The 26611-nt window shown below is 35.8% G+C and overlaps 1 protein-coding gene across 4 annotated transcripts in view; it reads right to left on the bottom strand.

Moving 5' to 3' along the window:
• LOC102488531 (cAMP-specific 3',5'-cyclic phosphodiesterase 4D) overlaps positions 1-26611 on the bottom strand; it is a 657187-nt gene that overhangs the window by 12141 nt on the left and 618435 nt on the right. For all 4 annotated transcript variants that reach the window (XM_006166220.3, XM_014583266.2, XM_014583265.2 and 1 more), the window contains 5 exons: positions 8567-8660; positions 6735-6907; positions 5113-5211; positions 4095-4259; positions 2831-2930 (listed from right to left, as the gene is read on the bottom strand). In XM_006166220.3, the coding sequence (XP_006166282.1) occupies positions 2831-2930; positions 4095-4259; positions 5113-5211; positions 6735-6907; positions 8567-8660 (631 nt within the window). The remainder of the gene's footprint in view (positions 1-2830; positions 2931-4094; positions 4260-5112; positions 5212-6734; positions 6908-8566; positions 8661-26611) is intronic.

The following is a 26611-nucleotide window of genomic DNA, read 5'->3' on the forward strand; positions in this document are numbered from 1 at the left end:
GTGAAATGAATTTTTTATGATAAAGATACACTGGCATATGGATTCAAAACTTAATGATGTTATTTATATTTTATGGATTTATTTACATTTATTGTCCTTAAAAATCACTCAGGTAGTTTCTCACCTGGAATTTCAACTTTTCTAAATGCCATTCACATGCCTTCACATTCCTAAGTCATTTGGTAAAGCTTAACTAACTCTGCCAAGTAGAAGTAATCGCTCTTCTCTCAGAAACATTAGCATGTTAATAATAATGTTAAGCACGATTTGAATGAAATCATTTGACACCTAAAACTAACACAAGCAAAGCAGGAGCATAACTAGACGGGGGACCACCTGGATGGGCCTCTGTACCCCTCCTGCATTCCACGTAACCCAGGACATGTGTTGTAACCTCCCTTGGCCTTTTTGGCCTCCATAGAAAAAGACAAGTAACTTCCCAACTGTGGGCTTACAAGAAATACCAACATGGCTTGAAAGAGTTTGGTGGGCATCCATGAAAAAGAAAATATCAACGTAAATCTATTTGGAGAAAAAAAAAAAAAAGGTTTGCCAACTAAAAACGAACACGCAATTTTGATAGTGTTTTACAAAGCTGTTTATTACAAGCTTACAAATTATTACAGGCACTCTTAGTATGTGCTGTGACGATAACACTTATTTGTGCTACTGGCTACTAAGACTCTTTTGTGTCCTTAAAAATAAATCAATGAATAAACATATAAACTGCCTCATGTTAATCCCTAGCCAAAATCTAACTAAGGCAGTAACTCTGATAATGCCTTGGGACTCTGAGCAACTCTGGATATTTTCATCTACCAAGTGAAAAGGCTGATTCATTTGCTTAGGAAAACAGCCTCATCACATCCCATCCTCAAGAAAACATTAGCAATCCAAAGCTGCTCAAAGAACTGTGAATTTCCCCGTGTTGCTGCTACATCCCACAGAAAAGAGAACATCACGTTGCCGAGCAACACAGGGCTTCCAGAAGGAGGATCAGCTAGTTATCCCCCCACCCAAGCAGGTTGCCCGCAAAATGACCTTAAGCAGACATTCTTGGCCACTCTCCTGTATTTCTATTCATCTCCCAAATTTCTCCACTATGTATTTGAAGGTTTTCAAACGTCAGAGGGCATCAGATCAACCTGTGGACTAAAGCCTTGCTAACTTTAATGAGAGACTCTACAGGCACCTGGATGTCCCCCAAAGTCCTCAGGAGAGCCTAATCCGAACTGCTCTTAGAGTCCACAAGAAAGAAGAACAGAGTTAGTGCTCACCCTTACAAAATGTATCAGAGTACTTGGAAGACAGAGATTTTTTATCAGTTGTTTTGATTTTTTCTCTAATCAATTCTTAATTTTAATTCTATAATAAAAGAACATACAATATGACATATACTAAAATGCAAAATAAAAAAAACCAAATCAGTCTGAATGTTTGGTGTTATTAAACAAACAAAAATCTTTCTTAAAGGCAAAAGTAATTAGAATAAAATTGTTATGTCTTTTACAAACCTATAAAATTAAGAACATATCAAGACATAGGCAAAAGCATGAAAATAAAGCAAGCATGGCCTGTATATTGTACTGTGCTACCTCTGTGCTCTTCTCAGAAAGGGCACAGTAAACCCCAACCTAGGATACAATGCAAACCAAGGGAACTGCATCCAGTGTATTAATATTTATGTATATGCTGTCATGAGTCCAGAAAGTATCTCATTATAAGTTCTCTTAGGGTAGTAGGAACATGAAGTGTTATCCTGTCTAACTGGCATAAATGAGTCCCTAAACCAGACTTCTAAAATGTACTTGACTAACTACATATCTTAAGATATCATGACTCTTCCACCCTTCTCTATCTGGATGAGTCACTGATGCTCATTTTATTATCAGGTAGTCTAGAGGCTATTAAATGATTTTTAAAAAGAGATCTAAATAATCCTAGAGGTCTGGACTAAATTTCTCAAAGCAAGACTAAATTGAAATCCATTCTGTTTTTAACTCTGGCTACAGCAAAGTAGAAAATGAATGGTGAATGTACAGGTACTAGTACAGTTACTTTGTTGGAGGGCTTGAGAAGACCACTATCCACAAACTCAAGCAACAAAGAGAAGGGCAGAGTCTTGAACATGCAAAAAGCATTTTGAACACTTATGCATTTTATTTTTCCATATATAAAGTGAATATAATATTAACCTGCCACTGTAAAAGCTAATTAAGTCATAGTCTATTTAAATCATTTAACAGTTAACTTCAAGTAACAAACAATTTCTGTAAACCTAAACCTCTCTACAGAGGCATAGCTCAAATCTTCTCTCAACATTCCCTATGGAGTTGTTCCATGCAGTTTCATACAGTTGCTATGAGTCTTTGTATTTCCAAATTGGTGATAATGTCTTTCATGGTGAGAAGCCAGTGAGAAAAGAATGTAATGGTTAAAAAATACTAAATGAAGAGAGAAGTTCCTGTTATCCTCATTAAGAGATCTTAAAAGGAAAGGAAAGGGCATGTCAAAAGGAGGGAGAAGAGAAGCTATAGCCTTTCAGGGAGATTAAATGATGACCTACATAAAATAAAAAAGGTTTAGCATTAATTTCCATAACCTTTTCTGTTTTTACTTAAAACTGGAGGGGTGATATAGCTATCTAAATGTTTCTGTACACTTTCACTTTTGATTAACCTTAACATATACTATCATTAAAACACATATTTACACATCTTAAAAGAACATTATGGCTCTTCAAACATCCTAAGTTTATAAAGACCCTCAGTCATTCCAAGATATAGAAAGGAAAATTTTTTCCTGTGAAAAATAAGAGAAATTCACTTACTTGTATTGATCAGAAATTGATTTGACACACCAGGATGATCAACATCATGTATTGCACTGGCAAAAATAGCTGCAAGAATTTCCAAATCTGTAAACACAGCCTGGAAAATCAGACAATACAGATCACATTACTATTCTATAGTGATGTGAGTCAAAAGTATAAATAAATGAGAAATAAACTCCTGGAACTAAAATGGAAAACAGAAGCTTCAAATTATATTACTGTAATGTGTCATGAGTCTTTCTGATAATGAAATACTAATGAATTTCTTAAGTGTAATCTTAGAAGAAAATATGTTATCTAATTTTATTATATCTCATAATTAAACCTTTTTTCCATTTGTTATATATTTTTAAAAATTATAAGAGAAGTGTCAGAAAAAACAGCTTATTTTCTAAGTATTTAAGATGTTTAAAAATACTCTGAAAATGTACATAAAATTAATAAGATATGAGCAATTCTTTTCTTCTCTTTTATTCAAACCAGGAGTTCTCAATCTGGGGTCTATTAAAATTTTGAGTCAGATAACTCTCTGTGTGGGCTATCCTGTGCCTTGTAGGATTGTCGAGCAGGATTTTTTAGCAGAATTTCCAGATTTTACCCATAGATGCCAGAACATGACAATCAAAATGTCTCCAGACATGGCCAGTCATCCCTGCAGGTAAGTGGAGGGAATAGAGGAGGAGAGCAATCTCCATTGAGAACCATTCTCTCAAATGATGAGGTTACTAGCCCAATTTTATAATAAAAACAATCTGAGTTATAAAATATATTAGCCCAAGAGAATCTGTACCTAAATGTCTAGGGTAATCAAATACTTTAAAAAAATACATAAGGAAACAATGTCCTTATGATTTGGAAAACTTAAGTATTTTCTTCTAATTAATTGCATAAAAAAAATCAATGCATTGCTTATATTTTATCAAATAGTCATCCTTTGAGTGATACATAAGCCACCAGACTAAATTTCAAAAAAAAAACTGATCTAACTAAAAGTGAATAAAGCAGATGTGCTTTATGCTCTGTCTACTAGATCATTTCAAAGAAGCAATATCATAAAGAGATGATGCCTTAAATCTTTGACTGACATTCACAGGCAAAGAGATACAACTATTTATGGACCACAACATTTTTTTCCCTGTAAATCAATATAATTCCAACAAAGCCAATTATGTGCTACACTGTGAGCCCTTCAGTATAAAAGTTTAAGAGATATCTATGACTGGCAAGTTAACATTCTTGAAATTTTAGAAAAATGATTTACCTCCAAAGCAGGTGTGGATAATAGCACATGAGTGGACTGGACAACATCTGCAGCATGGATATTATTGTGGTAGGCCACGTCAGCATGGTAATGGTCTTCAAGAGTCATAAGATATGTAATTAAAGTGTCCACTGGAATTTTAAACGTTTTTAATAGATCCCGTTCCTATAGAGAAAAAAAAATCCTCTAAATATTTGTTTTCAGATAGATAAAAAATTTTCTATAGATTATGTTAAAAAAAAAAAAAAACACACACCAGTATGGCCTACAAACAACTCCAAAGAAGAAAAAGCCCTCTTACCCATCTGATGAGGGGAAATGGAAACCTTTGAGAAGATCCAAGGATTCTAACAAGATCAGAGTTAAGCTGTCCTGGGGGCCCGAAAGGGCTATACTCAAGCCATGTGGTGTCAGGACCACCAACTACACCAACTATAGAAGTTTCTGGGCTGCATTATCATGAAGGCAGCTTCAGCAGTGGACCATGACTGAGCCACTAGATCACACCAATTGATACTCAACCCTCTCTTAGGGCTGCAGTTTCCCAGCTTGGCCTAAGATATCTACAAAAACCTAAACTTCTCACTTCAATTCCACCCTGAACTGGACAAAGGCTCCACAATAGTGAAAACCAGGTAAGGAGAAGAAAACTAAACATAAGATAGTGATCAAGAAATTACATTCTAAGGTTAGTTAGCAGAGGGCTTACTCATTTTTTAAAGTCAGCATTCTATGCAGCTCAGAGTCATGGGAATGATTTTAAATTATTATCTTAACAAATTGCTTCTATTTCCCCACTTCATATCTTTTTCTTAAATGAAAAAAAAAAAAATGACAAACTTAGTTTGTGCTTTACCCAGACCCCACCTTTCTGTATCTTTACTTGTCCCTGGGTAAAGGAGGAAATAAGAAAGTATCAAAATAAGCAAAAGAGGGTGAGTGGTAAAGAAGACAAAATGCATGCATATCCACAGACTGGACAGTAAGTTCCTGCATCAAAGAAACTCAAACGCATTACCTGAAAAATGGTGTGCATGATAACAGTCAAAGGCCGGTTACCAGACAGCTCTGCTATTCTGAACACATGAAGACCCCATTTGTTCACATCTTCTAATTCCTAGGTTAAAGAAACATACCAAAAACTTAGGAAGGGGAAGTATTATATAAATCAATGAATACAGGTCATTTAAAATTATTGACTTTAATGGAAAGTTGTTAGTTTTGTTTGTTTGTGTTTTTTAAGAGAGGTTTTTTTAACTATAGGGCGTGTACACTCTCTGGAGAGACAGGGGCAGAAAGTAAAAAAATCACTTCCTGCGGGGGATGACCATGCTTCAATCCCTTTTCCTCCATCCTCCTCCTGGGATCTTGGGCATGCATGCACATGTGCCCAGTGTGAGTTTTAAGCTACTGGTTCCAGGACTTGACCCACAGGCAACTATGTGGGAGGCCAGCAATGTAACCATTATACCATCTGCTGGTCCCAGGATAGTTAGTTTGTAAACAATGCTTCAGTTTAAATACCACATATTCTTACTCATACATAGAAGCTAAAAGAGTGGATCTCCCAGAGGCAGAGAAGAGAATAGTGATTACAAAGGCTGGGAAAGGTAGTGGGGAGGAGGGGTTAGTGGGATGTTAATTAGTGGACACAAGACTACATTTAGATACTAGCAGGAGTAATTTCTACTGTTCTATAGCCTAAAAAGGTGACTACAGCTAACTATAATTTATTGTACACTTCAAAATAGCTAAAAGAGAGGGTTCTGAATGTTCTCCACACAAAGTTATAATAAGTGTTTAATTTAATGCCAATTACCCTGATGTGATTAATACACATTGTATTTATTCACATATCAAAAATCCCACTTCACCTCATAAATATGCACAATTATTATGTGTCAATTAAAAATAATAGATAGATAGATAGATAGAAGACAGATGTAATGGATGTTCCATGTAAGTACAAGCATACTTTAGGGAGATGCACTTAAATGCACTGAAAACTGTATACAAAGTACTATTTAACCTATGACTTTGACAGTACGACCTATGTGTTTACTTTGAATATCAGTCTCAAAGCATTTCAATGGATAAAATATGTCACAAAATCTTAACTACTATTCTAAAACCTAGAGGAGATGATATATTTTTAATTTTTAAGGTCAATCAAATGAAGGTACAAATAAGTAAGAAACTACTATCTGCCAAATCACCTGCCTAAATCTACACACTAATAACAGCCAAATAATTTACTAAGCACTTTATGAAGTGTTTTTTTCATTGTCAAAATAAAGACACACACACAAATTAATGAATTTTTGCATTTTTTAGAGCATGTTTTGCTGTAGGCCGTGTGTACTCCCTGGAAAGACAGAGGGAGACAGAGAGACAGAAAGTGAGAAATCACGCCCCTGGGGGGATGGCCATGTCACAATCCCTTCTCTTCCATTTTCCTCTTGGGATTTTGCCACACACTCATATGTGCCTGGCATGAGTTTAAAGCCACCAGGTAGACTACATGCAAGTCCATGACGTAACTATTACACCATCAGCTGCTACCAAATTTTTCCATATGTTTTAAAGAAATCGAAACTCATGGAAAGGCATCCTTCAGTAAGATCTTTGAAACTGTCTTACCTTGGCAAGGACATCTTCCTGTTCGGTTTTCACTCCAAACCTTGGGATACTTGAATTAGTCAGACTAGAGCTGTGCATCAGTTTCTTGACTCCACTGATCTGAGACATTGGTCTTTTCTTTTTCTCCTTTTCCTTCTGAGTTGGAGAAGGGATTTCCACCTCATGTTGCTTATCTTAAAAAATTCAGAAAATGTTCTACATTTATTATTAACTCTACCTGTTTTTTTTTTTAAAATCATCACATGCATAACTGGACAGACTATAATTGACCAGTATATATCCCAGGCAATATTTTCAAATAAAACTGCTTCTTTTAGAAAGTTGAGTATTTATAATTTGATGTGGACTTAATTTGATATGTCCAAACACAAAATTAAGCAAATTCCACTATAAAATAATTAACATAAAATGTACTCAGTGGATAGCTCTTTAATAGAATGTCCTAATTAAAAGTTCATAATACTTATGATAGCAGAGACAGAGAATGCTATACCTAGGTTATTTCTACTGTTTATCAATGCCATTACTTTTTTTTTTTTTTTTGGAGAGGTTTTTGCTATAGGGCGCGTGCGCTTGTCAGACAGACAGAGACATAGAGACAGAAAGTGAGACATCACCCACCAGGGGGGATGGTCATGGCGCAATCCCTTCTCCTCCATTCTCCTCTCAGGATCTTGGGCATGCACGCACACGCGCCCGGTGTGAGTTTTAAGCCACTGGGTCCGGGACGCGAACCGTGGTCAACTACGTGGGAGTCCAGCGACATAGCCATTATGCTAACTGCTGGTTCCCAATGCAATTACTTTTAAAAATTCACTTAGTTTTTGAAAACTACCCTCGCCAACTAAGGACTTAAACATGTACTTTGGGATTACTGAAACTTCATACATAAATGTCGTAAAAACAGCAGCACATAAACCTAACAGTCAACTGCCATGAGTTATGCTGTGGGACTTCAAAAAGTATTTTTGGATGACTTAGATGACTACTGCTAATTTTTTATTTCTATACTATAGGGAAGTAAGGGTTATGATGTAACCAGGTTTTATGCAGAGGGTAGAGAATCTCAAATATTATTTGGCAAGTGAATATGCATCTATGCTAACAGTTGTTTTCTTCAGTAAAAGACATACCTTGGTACATTCATCCACTACTTCAAGTCATTGGCAAACTCATCCGTGTACATAATACAAGATAAACTCATGACTCACCTAGACTCATCCGTGTACATAATACAAGTTCAATAAATGTGTAGTAAATGTGTGAATTAGCTATTATGACAAATTCATTTTCAAAGTAAATCCAAATCTATGATATGTTTAAGGGACTGAATTTTACTTATCACATATTCTTTCCACAGATGAGGTAGGGAAGTTGGCCTGGTACACCATATTCTCAGCTATTATCAGCAATCATAGCCAATGTATTATGTCTGTCCACCTTTACCAGGCTTGGTGTCCATCAGACCATCACCTATCAGGGGCAACTTATTATATCTAGTACCCAGCAATGGCTAGCACTTAAGAATTTGTTGACAGTATAAACAGATCTCTCTATAAAATACATTTTTAGTTCAGTACTACAGAAAGCTGGCAATATAAATATAAATATAAATTCAAAAACCCAAGACTTAAATAAAACTAAAAGACAAAAATGTACTTTGTAACCTTAGATTTTAAGGCTAGAGGCTCATCCTCTCAATGAATAAAAACAAATGGAATTGCTAAGACTCGTTTGGTTTCCAAAATGAGTTGGCACCCTGATCTCCCTCCCCAAACAAACAAGAAATGACTCAAAAGTAAAATCTTAAAATTGCATGTTGTTTTTCTCACCTAAGAATGTATTTGATATATACTCTGATACTTGATTTCCAGAACGACTCATTTCAGAGAGATGAGTGAGCTCCCGATTAAGCATCCTTTTAAACTGAAAAACAAAAAGGTAAAATGAAATAACGTAAGAGGACAATGTACGTGAAATAGCATATGCACATCTTGAGATATAGCAAGATACGTCCACAGAATTTTTAAACTTTCTTGAAATTTAGATCAATGCCATCAACAGAAGTTTTTGCAGTAATAGAACATATCAAAATCAGTGCTGTGCAATACTGATGTGGCTATCAAGTACTTGAAGTATGGCTAATACAAAATTCAAACTGAATTTTGAATTTATTCTATTTTAGTTATCTTCACTTTAAATGCTCACTTGGGTCTAGTGGCTATCATACTGGATAACAGCTTTAAACATTGAAGAACATCAATTAAGGTAAATAAAAAACTAAGATGTATTATGAGCATTTAGAGAAAAAAACTACATTATTGATAACACAGAAGTGTTGCCACACACAATGAAACACGGTCGCACATACCTAAGATATTATTATTTCAAAAATTATCATTTTTTTTGCAAATCACTGGTACTTTTATGAATTAATTTATCATTAGCAGAAATAAATACATATACTCTTCGGAAGTTAAAATTTGGCCTTTTACCCCAATGTAAAACTGAATAGATTTGAGTACCCTTCTAGAACTATGGAAAAATAAAATATTTTAATAAATACTAATAATAAATAAAGGAAATATGCTTTTCCTTTTCATATTTTTTTCCAGTAGAAAGTATAAGATCTGATTTCAGTATCCATAAAATTTACCAATCCATTTCCCAAGTCATTACACAGAAAACAGGTCAATTTTCAATACTCTTTCACTACTTCATAATTTATTTTACTGATGCCATAATACCTACTTTATCCAAAGAAATACTAAAACAACATATTACTAATATCCAGAATTAGTGTTTACCCACTCAACTGTTTCATAGTGGTCTTCCTTTGTCTCTGAACACAGCCCAACTGGGCCTATTCATATGCCTTCACTATTTAACATAGAGAAACAATATGCTTTTTCTATGTATAAAATCTTGCTATTAGATACTTGATTGACAAAATTCTGAATTCACCATACATTCTCATGTAAGTCTAGGTGAGTCATGAGTTTATCTTTTATTTGAGTAATGCTTGAAATTTAATTCTTATTCAGTATTTAATTAGTTAATTTAGAACTTAAAAAAGTACAGTCTTGACTCTGCAGAATTCAAAACTAAGATGGCCTAACTGAATGTAGTTTGCCAAATCACTTCCAAAGTTAATCTTACTAATAATCTTGACTTAGTATAAGAATTTAACTATCACTGAAAAGCACTGACAAAGACCAAAAGAAAGAAAAGTTCAATAAACTATTAGATATAAAAAACACATCTTAGCATAACTCTTGCAATCAAAAATGAAGCTAGCCAAGACCAATAAAAATTCTGGTTGGTCAATTTACAGGTCTAGGGAGTTTATTTTCAAACTGAGGAAAACACAAAATTCATTTCTTTTTTTCAATTTTTTTTTAAGTTTGCTGTGGGGCATGTGTCCTTGCCAGAGACTGAGAGAAAGAGAGAGGAAGTGAGAAAGCACCCCCGGGGGGCGGGGATGGTCATGCCACAATTCTTTCTCCATTCTCCTCTCGAGATTCTGAGCACAAATGCACATGTGCCCAGCATGTTTTACCAACTACCAGGTCCAGGACTTGGAACTGCACAGTAGGCCATGTGAGATCTAGCTGCCTTAACCACCAGGTCATCAGCTGGCCCCATTCATGTATTTTTATAACTTCTTTCCAATTATAAAATGCACTAATACTACAGAAAATATAGGAAGCCAATTAAAAAAAAGAAAAGATCTAAACCCCATTGTTCAGAGATAATCATAGATAAATAGCTGTATTTCCATCTATATCTTTTTTTACGTAAACATATGTCTGTATTTTTTAAAACTGGCATCATGCAGTATATAAAATATAGGATGCTGCTTATTTCACTTAACATTGTATGTTATGATATACTAGAAAACAAAATGTGAAGTCTTCTAAGAATATCGATAAATTTATAACAGTGTTCAAATTTTTCTGTCCATTTTTCCAGTTAGATTTTATTGAGTAAATTATGGGTTATCAACTAATTAAATTAGCTAGTAGAAAGTTTCTCGTTATTTCACCTGACATATATTAGATGCTCAATATAATTTGCTTTCTTTAGCTCCCTTTCTAGCACTTAGTACTTGACTTCTGGGCCTTTTATGCTGACAGATTTTTTTCTTCTTTTGTCAGAGGGCATTCATATTGGCCAGAGAAGAGGAGATGGGGAGAGAGAGAAAGCATGCTCCAATTGGGCATGCTTCATGCCACAATGCTTTTTCTTCCATTTCTCCATCCCATCAGGATTTTGGAAATAAATGCACATATGCCCAGCATACTTTTCAAGCCAATGGGACCAGAATTTGAACCACAGTCAGTCATGTGGGATCTATGCACAGGGCTTAACTATTGAGGGGCAGGGCTAAACCGTAATAGCTGATTTCTATCACTGCAGGACAGACGATGCAGAATTTGACTATAGTTATGAACATAAACATACATATGTAAATAGTTACCTCTCTTTTCTCCAATCCCTTAAAAGAATTTAGGACAATATTCACATGGGAAACTGTGGCTAGGTTTCCTATATGACAATATTCATACGGGAAACTTTGGCTAGGACTATAATATCCTGCATCATAGCTCCTGGGTAGGAAAATCCTTGCTTTATAGATGAAATTTATCATTGAAAAATATCTACTCACTAGACAAAGCACATTCAAAAAAAAAATGCTAAAAATTTTAAACATTTATTCAATGAAATATCTCTTTGGTCTGAAACCGTCCATGTTATGAGTTAAAATTGGTTATTAGAAATTATCTGGTTATTATAAAATCCTTTTTTGTAAAAGATGGGGGAATAGGCAAGACTTGCAGCCACAGCTGGGCTCTCAGCAGTTCATACAGAAGTTGCTGTCCACCTTGCAGTGAAACTAAACAACAATGTCAGCCTTGGGTGGAGGTGGGGGGAAATGGAAAAGTTAGACAGGATCCACCTTTCCACAAACCCAGCTTCTATACAAACTGCTACATCTACTGGTATGAGAAATATGTTGCCATGTGCCCAAGTGGAAAAATGTGTGTGATACTTACACATATGCTACACAAGTTACTGGATTTTTCTAGAATAATGTAAAGAATGAATTATAATTTTCCAGGCAGTTTGCTTACACAGTTCATCCGAACAGCTAGTTAGTACAGATAACTATGGCAAAAATGCCAGTGAAAGGAGTCTAACTATTGTACAGACTACATAAATAAATAAATGATAGGCTGCCTATTTCACTGTATACTTTTGCATCATATATATTATTTCTCCACTATTCTCTTGCCTTTATTCAAAACACACACAAAAATGGCTTGTTAAAAAAATAAAAATTAAAAACAAGGCTTTGCCAGGTGCTCCATGGAAGTCAACGTTTCTTTTTAACATAATTTACAAGAGACAATATTAGAAGCAACCCTCTTTGTTTGCAAAGAAAAAGTGTGTGTGGGGGGGTGCAGGTCCTCCCTATTTAAGATCATTTTCAGAGCCAGTTAAGTTATAACATAAGGGTACTTTCTAAAAGGAATTAAAATGGCTCCTTTGTTGCTATTGATAAAAAAAAAAAACTTTCAGTTCAAAGAACCTAAATTAATAACCACAAAAATAACCATGAATGCTTTATCAAATAGCAGATAATTTTACAAATAGGTTTTAGAGTGTATAGCTAATTGTATTAAAGAACAATTCAGGGGCTATTCAACAAACATTTTAAAATAAAGTGGAATTTCATTTTAAGATAACTATGTAATATTTAACATAACTATATAAAATTACTACAGGAGAGAGGGAGGAGAAAGGGGTGAGTAAAAAAAAACTAGTAAAATGTATTCCTCGTTAAACACTATTACATCTCTCACTTAATGGATTTAGAAGAGACAAAGTACAGAAATGCTTTCAAAAGAAATGGATGCAAAATGCACAACAATTTAATTGATCGTTTAGTTATTCTTTATAGTGACCTCTATAAACTATTCTCTGTTGATGTATTTTCTTTTGGGCTTACACAGATTGAGAACAATGCACATCATTATGGTCGCAATAAAAAAGAAAGAGGAAGATTTTTAAGTGGATGCTCTCAAGTCCTTTGTTCTCATGCATCAGAATGTCTGTGTGCAGCATTTAAGGCATAAAGAAAGTAAAACTGCAATCACATCTGAATACTGCATTTGCTTTTTGAAAACTCCAGTCCCTTAATCTACATTCTGCATTGAAGACTGTTAAGGAAGCAAAATAAAATAATAAAACAAAAGTGAAATATTCTTAAGGTCAATCCTCTGTTTCCAGTGTGCTGCTGGGTATATAACATAACCTCAGAGTATATATTTAAGAAGGTGGTATAGGTCAAACAGCAAAGAAATGCTCATTTCCTCCCCACCTCAGTATTCTGCTACAAATCATTTGAATATGCTGCACTATGAGTTTGATAGATATTACTATTAAAATACATTTAAATAAATATTGCATTGGCTGCATGAAAGCACATCCTTTAAAATGCCTAATAAAACTAAATATGCCTATATTTGCCTTCTTAAAAGTTTTTAGCATTATGGTATTAAAGCACAAAGCTGTCCAGCAAAAATTTCCCTCAAAAAGATAGATACTAAAATTCTGTATCTGAATTCTTGTTGGTATTGCTCACAATGATACAAATGTGAAGCCCTTCAAAAATGCATCAAACAGGAGGCAGGTAAAAAGCAAAAGGAAGAATTTTAGGGAGATTATAGGGTTTTCTTACATTATTCTCTACATTTTTTTCTTTTAAAACAGTGTTTAGAAGTGGCCAGCAGAATCTAAGAATGAATGTCTATATATTTAGAAAACAATTTTAAAAGTTTAGACCACCCATAAATTTAAAGGGAGGGAAGAAATCCTGACTACTTGGACAACCAAAACTGAAATAAGTTTTCTAATTTTCCTAGAATTCAAGCAAATCTCAATAGCACAAGGGGAATTTTCCTTTAAAACAAACAAACAAACAAAAAACACAGAAAATAAAAATATTTCAATCTACAAGTCTTTAAAGGAAAATGAATCATTAAAAATGTGTTGTGATTGGCTCAAATATTCAAGGAAAAACTTTAATTTCTGAAATGATGCTTCGTTTGGGACTGAATAAGGGTTTTCTACCTTTTGCTCCTATCATAGAGACAGGAACACAATGCTATCTTTAATATAGGGCACACAAATAGCCTGCCAAAAACATGAATACTTCCTTATTAAATTCCATGAATTCATTTCTGAAGACTAATAAAGGTAATGGTATCTTACAAACTCTTTTTCGGATTTATAACTAGATAACTGAGCTTTCATTTTAATGTATATCACTTAAATAGTCAAATAATGTCCATTTTTAATATCACTTAGAGCTTTATATCCAAAGGTGGGGGAGAGAAAAAAACACCCAAATTTCTCATCAGATTAAAATGGTACAGATTTTTAGAAAGAGACACAAATTAATTTTTATACATTGTGTTACATACTAACTGGGATCCATAAATCAGTCATAAGTAATCATGCCCAATAACCTATCTTCAATGACTTTATTTCATTGCCTTGATATTTTAAATCACAATTCAAATCTATAGCACATGACAAACAAGAATCACTGCACATCGAAATATCTATTTCATAGCATGCAAACTACAAACTGATAAAAGTTATGCCATTTTACATGATCACTAAAAGCGTATTTCTTTTTACGTTACTCAAGAATATATAACTGCTTAGAAAGCTTAGATTCCATTATAAGTTGTTAAAATGATCAGTTATGCAATCAGAGTAATCAGGAGTTTCCAAAGGCTAGATAAATCTTACCTTTATGTAGCCCCAAGATACTGACAGTAAATAGTTTGCTTCAGGCATTTTTGATTGATTATATATATGGATAATAAGTTCTAAAATGTGTATATCTTCCAAACTCTGATATTGTAAAAATCTCCACAAATCACACAGCATGGGTTTTTAAAGATTTTTGGTAATTAAGTATATATAAGAAAGCCTCGCATTAGATCCCATCCAGCCGTCTTCCCATTACATAGATGCCATTTATAAACCTCCCAAAAGGAATAAAATTCAACAACTATTCTGAATAAAGAAAATCCATGTGATAAAGGAGTAACTAAAGATCTATGGGTCTGCATCTTTCCCTGAGCTCCAGGGCTTAATGAATAATGTATGTCAAGATGCTTAGCTGCAAGAAAGACTAGTTCTTGTCAAAAGCTACCAAATAAGGAACTGCGGGGAAGCCAGGAAGAGTGACAAGAAACCCCTCCCATAAAACTCCAACTATGCACCAATCGCATTGCACTCCCTAGGTAATAAGGGCAGGGGGCGTGGAGTCTGTGCAGGTTGCTTTCTGATTGGTTAGCAAGGGAGACCCTCTGGGGAGGAGTTTTTATTGCCCACCTTCCAAGAACGCCATTTAATACCGGTATCCCTATAGCTCTGAGGCTGCCTTATAAAAAGATGAATGGGGCTTCCCTCTTGCAGTGATGAATAACGTCCATGAAAGTCTGCAGAATCCGTAGTTCATTCTTAAATAAGGATTAGCCAATCCTCTAGGAGTCATTTCTATGAATTTTAATATTCTCTTGACTTCTCTCCCTTCCAAGTAAAAGCTGCTCTGAAAAAGGCAATCAGGCATTTTAATTGCCTCCTTCTCTAAATCCAAAACAAGTGGCTTCCCTGGTAATATAGTAGACATAACTGTAGGCCTTTCCTCATTCGACACAAAAGCACTGTGATTAAAAAATACTAATTTCCAGAATCCACAAATGGAAATGAAACACTCCCTTGCCAGTGTGGCAAGCAGTTCTCAGCTCCTTTTGTTTCTACTGTTGAGTATGTATAACCTTCAAAATCTAGGGATGAAGAGGATTTATTGTAAATCTGACAGGGAAAAAAACTGAAAGATAATATACTGTGTGGGAAGAAACAATGCAGTTTTGTATTTAGAATTCAGGATCTATATTTTGATAAGAGGACTTTAAAAATAATTATTAATTTAATTTAATTATTATTATTTTAAATTGCTATAAAGCACGTGTGCAAGAGAGAGAGAGAGAGAGAGAGAGAGAGAGAGAGAGAAAACACGAGCCGCCGGGTCCGGGACTCAAACTATGGTTGGCCATGTGGGAGTCTAATGCCTTAACTACCATACCATTTGCCAACTCGATAAGAGGACATTTTTTTTTAAGTGTATGCAAAGTTAAGAAAGAAATGAGTGCTCTTAGGAGTATATAATTGATCTCAAGAATAATTTTTACTTTTATAAGAAGGTTAAGTAAGAAATCTAAATTCTTCAGAGAAAAATTTTGTTTAGTTTATATTAGGATTACTCAGTAGCTTTTATATTAAAGAAGTCTTGTGGGTAAGAAGTGAGGAAAATCTCCCTACTCTATTTTATCAAAAAATTCTGTCCATTTTACCTCATCCCCATCTCAAAGTTTGCACTTACTACTCTGTGCTTCTAGGACTTGCTGTTGTGGTTACTCTGTGTTCTTCATCTCCTTTGTGTATTTCTATATCATATTTGTCTGTCTTAGACAGTATGCTCCCATCAGAAACATCCATGTAATACTGGAGCTCTTTGAGTTTCTAGTGGTCCTTTGGTGCTAAAGTCCTCAGCTGCTATTTACATCTTTTATTTTTTATTTTTATTTTTAAAGTTTTGCTATAGGGCACATACACTCAGTCAGAGAGAGAGTGAGAGGGATGGCCACGCCGCCATGCCACCTCTTCTTCTCTGTTCTCCTCTCAGGGTTTTAGGCACGCATGCACATGCCCCTCCCCCCCACCTCCCCCTTATACTTTTCAAGTGGCCAGATCTGTGACCGAACAACTCAGCCAGTCATGTGGGAGCCAGTCACCTTATCTGCCACACCACAGGCTGGCCCTGTTCACAGCTATTACTGTGTTCATTTCCTATATTCCCCTTAATCCTCAACAAAAGAAGAAATATAAAGCCCGAACACTCCACTAAACCTCCCACCAGAATACGAAGGTCCTCCTTTTTTCCAGTCTTTCGACCTCCTTAACTTCTCTGAAGCACTGGGCACTGTTTGCTCATTCTTACTACTGTCTTTCAACTCGCAGGGCCCTGAACTCCTTTGGTTTTCTGTTTCTCTGGCCATGCCTTCCTTGCCTTCTATTAATCCTCTAACTTAGGATCCCCACAAAGACTCTGTCCCAGGACCACACTCTTTAATAAACCTAAACTATAGTACCATATTTCCAAGTACAAGATACCCTCCCCTCTCAAAAGCCCTGCCCATCACATCAAACTTTTTTCAAAATTGTGAATTGTTTTCCTATTTAAAGGAATTCTTGCCATAACTACTCCCATTTCCGTCAGGAGGCCCATAGTACTTCAGTATTTTAGATGAAATCTGTGACTCTTCCCTACCATTTTTTAGGTGTTTCATTTTCATCAGACACTATCAAGTGTTGAACAAAAATCTTCCTACTGAATCTTTGAACGGCCCTGGCATATCCCCCTCCACCACATCATCTTCCTTCCTTCACTCAACCTCGTTGCAAAGTCCTGCCTTTCATAAAACTCATGTTTCCTTCAGGCTGCTCCCTTCCATTCCCACTCCCATCATCTCAATCCAAATATTTAAAGGCTGAGAGAAATACAAAGTACCCTCTATCCATCCATCCCCTCCAGTACCCTCACATCCACATTAACTGAGACCTAGAGAAAACGAACAAACAAACAAACAAAAAGTCTTTCCCATGGCCACTCAAGTGCCAAGAATACTGAGTTCGAATCCTTTAGTGCACAACCCACAACAAATAACCTAACCGCTTAGTGTGTCAGCTTCCTCATCTGCCAAACTAGTTACCATGGCAGCTGGTCTCCAAAGACGCCTCCCAGTGAACCACACCACTCTGCACGGAATCTGAGCTGCCTGTGTATCCCACAGCAATACTGCGTGACTGACCAGGCCAAGGTGTAAGAAGCCTTACAGCTTTCATCGTGCTTTCTCTGGACGTGCTAAGGAGATCTTTGAGCCACCGTGCAAGAAAGTCTGATTGCATTGAGATTGCCATAGTCCATGTTAACTTCACAGAGATCAGAGAGTGAGATAGAGAGGGTTTGCAGAAGAGCAACCATACCCACCCACCCAGCCCCTCACTGTGCAACTTTCCCAGCCCAAAGTGAGACCTGGGAAACTATCTTAGTCAGCCCAGATGACTCAGATGACTCCGGCCCAGCAGCCATCTGACTGCAACCACACGAAGAACCCCAAGTGAGAATGCCTAATCAGGCCCACTAAACTCAGAACAACCAAGACTAATAAAAATAACATAAAATTTCAAGGTACTAAGTTTGAAATGATTTTGTTATGCAGCAATAAATAACCAGAACAGTTATTATGAGGATTAAGTAACATACCCAAAGTGCTGAAAACAACAAATGATGCACAAATTCCAAGCTTATTTTTAGCTGCTGTTTTCACTTTTGCTCTACCTGTCTGTTTGATATGGCAGAAAACCCCAATTCTCTATCTAAGTGAATTCACTTCCTAGAATACCCTCCTTCTTTTAATTCACCTACTTCAAATTGGTTTTTCAATGTCAGATTTAAGTCATTCAAAGTATATCTCAAGAACACATATTCTAGCCCTCTTCCCTATTCTAACTATTTTACATTTGCCCCTTTATTCAATAATTATTTAATACACTCCACCTACTTACTAGCCTGGGCTATCCTGGGCAATGGGGATAGAGCAGTAGACAAAACAGGTTTTTCAACCTGGTGCTTGTGTTTGACAACTAAGTGAATAAATACATAGTGAGTGTAATGGAGAAAAATAAAAGATAAGGAGGCTGCAAAGTCTTCGGAATAATGGTGCCTGTGTTACATGATGATTAGGGACAGGCTTCCTGAGCAGATGACATTTATCTAGCAATCTGAAGGGAGATAGCAAGCCATGTGGATACCCGTGTGGTGGTGGTGGTGGTGTGTGTGTGTGTATGTGTGACCGATAGAGAGGAGGGAAAAGTCAAGCGAGAACCAACCAAAACAAAGGCCTTGAGGCAGGAACATGTTGGATGTGCTCCTTGAAGAATAAGGTGTGTCATGCCATGTCATGCTGTGGCACTTAGATGGAAATTATGCTTTATGCTGGTTCTCAGTCATAGCAGACTCACATCACTCCCTTCCTTTCGCTTCCTTAACTCATCCATCAATCTGTATTATTATTTGACAAACTTCAAGCCAGGTTACTTTTTTCTTTTTATGACAAGTACTTTTAAATTTTGAAATAAAATTCCTAAATATGCCTCCGACATATGTGGCTACTTCAAAAATTCATGGAAAATGAAATTAAAAGTATGAGTTTATTTTGATGCAAAAATTTTTGAAATCCATGCACAGTTTTTTCATAATACATATTTTCCACAAACTTTTTGAAGACCCCCATATGGTACATAAAATATATACATACAGCTTACTTCCTGCAAACATAGTTTTTTTTTTTAAATCAGTGTAACAGTGTAATGACTTACTAGTAATAAAAAAGAGAAATTAAAAAAAGAGAGAAATCAAAATAATTCATACTATTGGGTTTTCAGGAAAGTCATGACATGTTTTTCTGTGCAAAAATGTGCCATGACCTTTCCAATGACCCAATGCATACTACAAAATATAAAATGATACACAATAACATTTAAAAATATTCAAAAGCTTAGATCTTACTGTCACTGACTAGCTATGTGACCTTGAGAATGTTATTTAAACTTTCCATGCATCAGTTTACTCATCTGGAAAATGAGAATAACAGTATCTACCTTATGGAATTTCGAGGGTTAAATGAATTCATACATCCAATTCACTTAGAACAGTAAGTACTATGTAGTGTTTGCTCTGACTTTTCTGATGTGGAGAACCATGAACAAGCAACATGAAAATGAATACAGGGGTATTATATCAGAAAGATTTTTTTTTTCCCTGAAATGATGAATGGTTCTTGGAAAAGTTTCAAATGTAACAAAGTACAGTCCTCCTTCAAGATACACTAGTGCTGCATTACTGGAAAATTTGGTGTGGACTAAAACCATATAAAAACATTTAGTGTTTAGACAGGTGCATACATGCATGCCCAGGATCTTGGTGGGCTGAAAGACTTAAGAAGTGAATGGCAGCATGACTAAGCCCTGTGGAGGGCACTCTCTCTCACCTGCATGCGTGCACATGCACTATATCATGAATTAAACAAACAAAAAATAATGCTTACATGCAAAATGTAGTTGGGTTCTAGGTTCCAATAAATGTGAGTTTTTTACCCACATGAATGGATATTGGAACTTTCTGGAAGTCACGTCGGACAGGAGCAATTCTCTGTTGTGAAGGACTGTCCCACCTATTCTAGTCTCCTTGGCCTCTGCTCAAGAAGTACCACAAGCACTCTCTAGTCACTGTACACAAAAATTTCCTGAATACTTCACAGTGTTAAAGAATTATTATCCTGGGACCAGCAGTTGGCATAATGGCTATGTTGCTGGACTCCTACGTAGTCTACCGCAGTTCGAGTCCCAGACCCAGTGGCTTAAACTCATGCCAGGCACGTGGACGTGCATGCCCAAGATCCCAGGAGAAGAATGGAGAAGGGATTGTGGTATGGCCATCTCCCAGGGGGATGATTTCTCGCTTTCTGTTTCTCTGTCTGTCTGGTGAGTGCACGCGCCCTATAGCCCTATAGCAAAAACCTCTCCAAAAAAAAAAAAAAAAATTACCGTTGTACTGTATTTCTATGTATTTCTCAAGGTGACTACTGTACAACAGGCACTAAATGATTTGTGACTGATACAGAAGCAAAGGTTATCAATATTTTTCTGCCCTCTGTGGAAGATAGAAAAGAACATAAATTTTCATTTTGGGCAAAATCATCAAAAAACATTTCAAATTACTTAAGGTAGAATAATAAGTCAGTTTCCCACCCTCTAATATCCATTTCTACTTCTCTCAGCTGAAAGTGCCGGTACCTTCCCTTTACAGACTTCTATTCAGCAACTTCGATGCACCACATACCCTGATAGGAGCCAGATTGGAGACGATTGAACTAGAAATCCCCAGTCTGTGGCAATAAGGGAGTAATAATATTCAATAGTGTCAAGTAAAAAGTATCAAAGGTGTCCATAGTTCTAGGAAATAAATCTTTTTTGAAGCTCTGAGCCAAATTAAAACTCATTTTGTTTTCACAGTTGGTGCTCCTTCCTATTGCTATGGTAGCACTAACATGCAGAAAAAAAATCAGACAATCCAGAAGAGAATCTGGATGGAGGCAGAGATACAGTTCTTACAGTAGGACAGCCTGGATTTCTGTCAAGTTCAGTGACGTAACTGTAACCAGGTAAGTTACAGCATTTATCAGGCACCTACTGTGTACTAAAAGTTTTATCTACCTTATTTCTAATCTTTGCAACATCCCACTAAAATACCTATTATCCCTATTTAAGGCAAGCAGTGCACATGCTTTTACTTTTTTAAAAAAATATTTATTTCTTCCATGAGCAAGAGAGGGAGGAAGAACGTGCTCTCCAAACAGGATCTCAGTGCCACGAACTACCGCCAGCTTCAGCCAGCCTAGATCATGGGCACACACGAGCCCGTTGTATTCAGGAAAGTCTTTTCATGCAAACCTGCATCCTCCCTGTAGGTCAAACTCAGAGCACAGCAGAGATGCAAATCCAGGCCTCTTTTTAGACTTTGCTTTTCAAGCTATATGTTAGCTCATCATATAGTTAGGCTGATTCAAAAATTTATGATAAATGGTACACACAGGAGTGGATTTGCTTATCCTTAATCCTTTTGTTGACTTTACAGTGTCTTAAATCACAGAATTTTGGTTCCTATCCCTGGGGTCAGATCTCTGGATAGGGCAGATCCTGCTGACTAGCGTCAGGAAGCAGGTGCTCAGAGACAGGCAGCTCCAGCTCACAGAGACATGCTGACATTTAGTAATACTACAAGAACAAGACACAGGTGACTTCACAAGAAAGATGTCACAATCATGACCCGTTTAGAAGAAGAACCAGGTCCAGAAAGTCCGGATAACACAACTGAGGGGCAGTGTCATAGCTAGAACTCAGGTTTCCTCTCTGTAAGCCACTGCTTTCAAACACTCAAATGATTTTATTAACATACAAGTCTGTGTATATTCAAACAGAAAGAAATGACTTCCTTGATCAGTCAGTTGTCTTTCTCTGACTTTTCCTAATAACATTCTTCAGAATCTCTAGATGCCACTCTTCTCTCATTCCCCATTTTCTAAGTTCTTAACAGACACCTCAAGAAACCAGCAATCTTTTAGGACTGTTTCGGGACATTGCAGGATATTTAAAATTGTGCTGATGGAGTTGCATCTTCGACACATTAACATATGCTGGAATCAATGACTTTGTAACAAAAGTCAAGAGAGAAGAGACACATTTTTGAATAATGAAAAACAATCCATGCTGTAAAGAAACCAAGGCTCAGAGCCAGCAGGTGGCATGGTAGTAGGGGCAAGGGACTCTCACATGGCCTATAGTGGTTCATGTCCCGGACCTGGCAGTTTGCTTTGTCACTTTCTCTCTCTGTCTGTCTCTGGTGAGCACATGTTCCCTATAGCAAATTTTAAAAAGTAATAATAATAAATAAAATGACATATGTAATTCTTAAAAAAAGAAAAAAGAAAAAGAAACTAAAGCTCAGAGAGGTCAAACGTCTTGCTTAAGGTCACAAAGCCAATGATTGGTAAGCTGAGATATGATCCCAGGCTGTCTGGCTTCAGAATATTCTGAATTGCCAAAACAAGAATTTCAGGCATTGTTCTATATTTAGTTGGAGTTTATATAGGAAGTCTTAAAATAATCAATTCTAAGCTGTACATTATATTATCATGCTTGAGGTATTTAAGAAATACTATTTAAAATAAATGTATTAACACTTAAGATTTCTTCAGTCCAAGGAATTTTCATGACAATAGCATTGTTTTTGGCATAACTTACACTGATGGAAAATATTTTAGCTTACAATCAATCTTTATTCATGTTATAGCTTTCTACTTAGTATTAAGGTTCTAGTAGTTGTTATTCATCAATAAAGAAATCTCAAAGCCAGCAGGTGGCGTGGTAAAGTCACATATGGCTGATCGTGGTTTGAGTCCCAGACCTGGAGGCGTTCTCTCTCTCTCTCTCTCTCTCGTGAGTGCAAGTGCTCTATAGCAAATTATAAAGTAGTAATAATAGTATTTTTTTAAAGAAGCAAACCTCTATAAAGTGTTCAGCTTAATAAAAATCAGATTGCTAAATGTCTCTTGAAGAATTCTGAGGCAAATTTAAGTTTCAGATATTAAATATAATAACTGCAGTAAACTCCAAAATACTGTCTCCCTTTGCTTTCAAATGCCTTATAATATTTGTAGAAGCTGACAATCATCTAGAATTAATTTATAACCAATATTTTAAATAACAGAATTTTAAATCTCTTTTCATATTAGAAGAAGGATGTGATATTATCTTTGATTAATGCTAATATTCAATCTTAACACAAGTAAATCCACTAAATCTGTTTGCGTTTACTGCCCTCTAGTGATTGTAGGCCCACATTTGATTTAAGATACACCTCTGTTCCTAAAGGGTCACAGCATTTCAGAAATCAAAAACATCTCTTATAAGTGTTATGAAGATTTGTGATTAAGAAGAATTCTAAACTCATTTCTTTTTTTTTTTTTGGAGAGGTTTTTGCTATAGGGCGCGTGTGTTCGCCAGACAGACAGAGAGAGACAGAGAGACAGAAAGCAAGAAATCACCCCCCCAGGGGGATGGCCACGCCGCGATCCCTTCTCCTCCATTCTCCTCTCAGGATCTTGGGCATGCACGCACATGCGCCCGGCATGAGTTTTAAGCCACCGGGTCCGGGATGTGAACCGTGTTCAACTACGTGGGAGTCCAGCGACATAGCCATTACGCCAAGTGCTGGTCCCTCTAAACTCATTTCTTAAAAGAATGATCTTATCTAACATTTATTTATTTATTTACTTATTTGATTTTGACCAGAGAGAGACAGAACTAGAGATAGAGAAAGAAAGTAAGAAAGCTAGTCGCCAGGTCTGGGATTTGAACCATGTAGAAGTCCAGTGGGGTTAAGGTGGTTAAGGAACCACCTGCTGGCCCTCTAAACTCATTTTTAAAAGCCAAATGGTCATCTGAAAGAAGCTAAGAATCATTAAAAATCATTCTCTAATTAACCTGGCTTGAAAATTTTCACAAAACATGTTCTTTTTAACATAGGAAACACCAGCAACTTTTACAGAGGAAAATAAATTCCAATGCAAGAAATTTTATTTATCTCTCATTAAATATTACCATAGCATCTCATAATTGTTAATAATAGCTTGAATTTATTTCTTTGTTTATTTTAGAGAGATTTTTGCTATAGGGTGCATGTGCTTGCTAAGAGAGACAGAGAGAGATGGAAAATGAGAAATCCACCCCCTGGTCGGGGGAATGCCCATGCCACAATCCCTTCTCCTCCATTCTCCTCTTGGGATTTTGGGCACATGCACAGATGCCTGGCATGAGTTTGAAGCCATCAGGTCCAGGACTCAAACCATGGGTGGCCACGTGGGAGTTCAGTAACATAACCATTACACCATCTGCTGGTCCCAACAATATGAATTTATATTCAGTAGATACAGAGTTTTGTATATTCAGCCTGTTTAATCTACCTAGCTAAAACCATCATCATAGTATCTACCAAGGCTTTTTGTTTCACTGAAGAAAAGCAAGGCAATAAAGAGTGCACAAACATCGCATAAGTGAAGCCTCCACAAAAATAATCTTGTATGAAAGATGCTTTCATTAGGACTTCCACTTCATTTGAATTGGCCTTAAGTAATAACAATATGTCATGCTCATAAAGGCCATCACAATCACCATGAAACACTTTCCAATGTTCCCTCGGTACTTCATGGTATGCTTTGTGAAAACATTTTAAACACAGAATCAATGTCTTCTAAAGCAATAATAACAAATCAAATAGGTATACTTCTAGGAATACATATCTAATCATTTACATACACATACAAGATTTTACAGTCATTTTTAGCCTTAACGTTTGGGTTAAACTTCAAAAAAGAAAGGATATTTTTTCAACAAATGATACTTGAGCAACTGGACATCCATTCACAAAACAATGAACTTCAACTTGTACCTTGTACCATACTAATTATTTTCTTGAAATAGATCAGAGACTTAAACATAAAATCTAAAATTATAAAGCTTCTAGAAGAAAATACAGGAGAAAATATTTGTAATTTTGGATTAGGCAAATATTTCTTAGAACACCAACAGCATGAAGCCTAAAAGAAAAACAAAGGATAAACTAGACTTTATTAAACTTCTCTTTGAAGAGAAACTGATAAGAAAATGAAACAAGCCATGGATTGGGAAGGAAATATGTACAGAACATATCTGACAAAAGACTTGTACCCAAGGTATATAAAAAAATTCTCACAACTCAAGACAAGAAAAACAATACTTCAACAGTTATTTTATTAACTAAAGGCTCAGTACAACTAGGAGTTTACTGAATATTTTATTAATCAAAGCTAACATAGACTTTAGGCAAATATATGACTACTTGCTAAGATGTGATGGTAGAGCTTTTTGTAAGGGTAAAAAAAAAGGGGGACAAAGTTTTGAAAGAACACGACTAGGCTGTGAAAAGATGCACAGCAACATTAGTCATTAGTAAAATGAAAATTAAAACTACAATGAGATGTCACTACATAATTAACTAGAATGACTAAAACAAACACAAAAATGCTGGCCAGGATGCACAGCAAATGAAAGCCTCATATACCGATGGTAGGAATCCAAAATGTTATATTACAACAACTTTGGAAAGCAGTTTTAGTTTCTAATCAAGTAACAAGTACAATGACTGTATATGATCTAGCAATACCACTCCTGGGTACTCAGCCAAGAGAAATGAAGACATATGCACCTATAACAACCTATATACTAATGACTAGCTACTCGGCTCAGAATAGCAAAACTCTGGGAACAATTCAAATATCAATCAACAGGTAAATGAGTAAACAAAATGTGGTATAATCCGTAAAATGAAATACCAGAAAAAATAAATACTAGGAGGCAATAAAAAGAAACAAATTACTAATGCATCTGACAATATAGACCAGTCTCAAAAGCATTATGCAAAGTGAAAAAAGTGATTCACAAAAGGCTGTAAATTTGCTGTATTATTTCATTTGTATGACATTCTGGAAAAGGCAAAACAGTAGGGATGATCTGTACTTGGACTGGGAGTGGGGTGGGAAATGACTACCAAAGAGCAAGAGAGAACTTTTTGGGTAATGTAAAAATTCTCATCCTATGTATTATGTGTTTATATATATTATAAATATATATTATATATGCAGATTGTGGTGGCTATTGAGTTGTATACATTTGTGAAAAGCACTCAAGTGTATATCTAAAAAAAATAAATCTTATCATATGTAAGTTATACTTCAAAAACCTAACTTCAAAAAAATCTGATGTTACCAAATTATTTTCACTCTATATTACTTAACTTGATCCAAAGACAAATGAAAAACAAAAATATCAAGCATAAGGTACTTTTGGTAAAATAACATTTTTACCCTTACAAAAAGCTCTACCATCACATCTTAGCAAGTAGAATAAAGGGCCATTTATTCAATTTATTATTATCATTTTTTTAAAAATTTGCTACAGGGCACACATGTTTATTAGGGAGAGACAGAGAGAGAAAGGAGGAAAACAAGCCACCAAGTCCAGGACCCAAACTGTGGTTGATCATGTCTAGGGCCCTAAGCGCCATGCCACCTGCT

This window comes from Tupaia chinensis, unplaced genomic scaffold (genome assembly GCF_000334495.1).
Source record: "Tupaia chinensis unplaced genomic scaffold, TupChi_1.0 Scaffold144180_1, whole genome shotgun sequence".
NCBI lineage: Eukaryota > Metazoa > Chordata > Mammalia > Scandentia > Tupaiidae > Tupaia > Tupaia belangeri.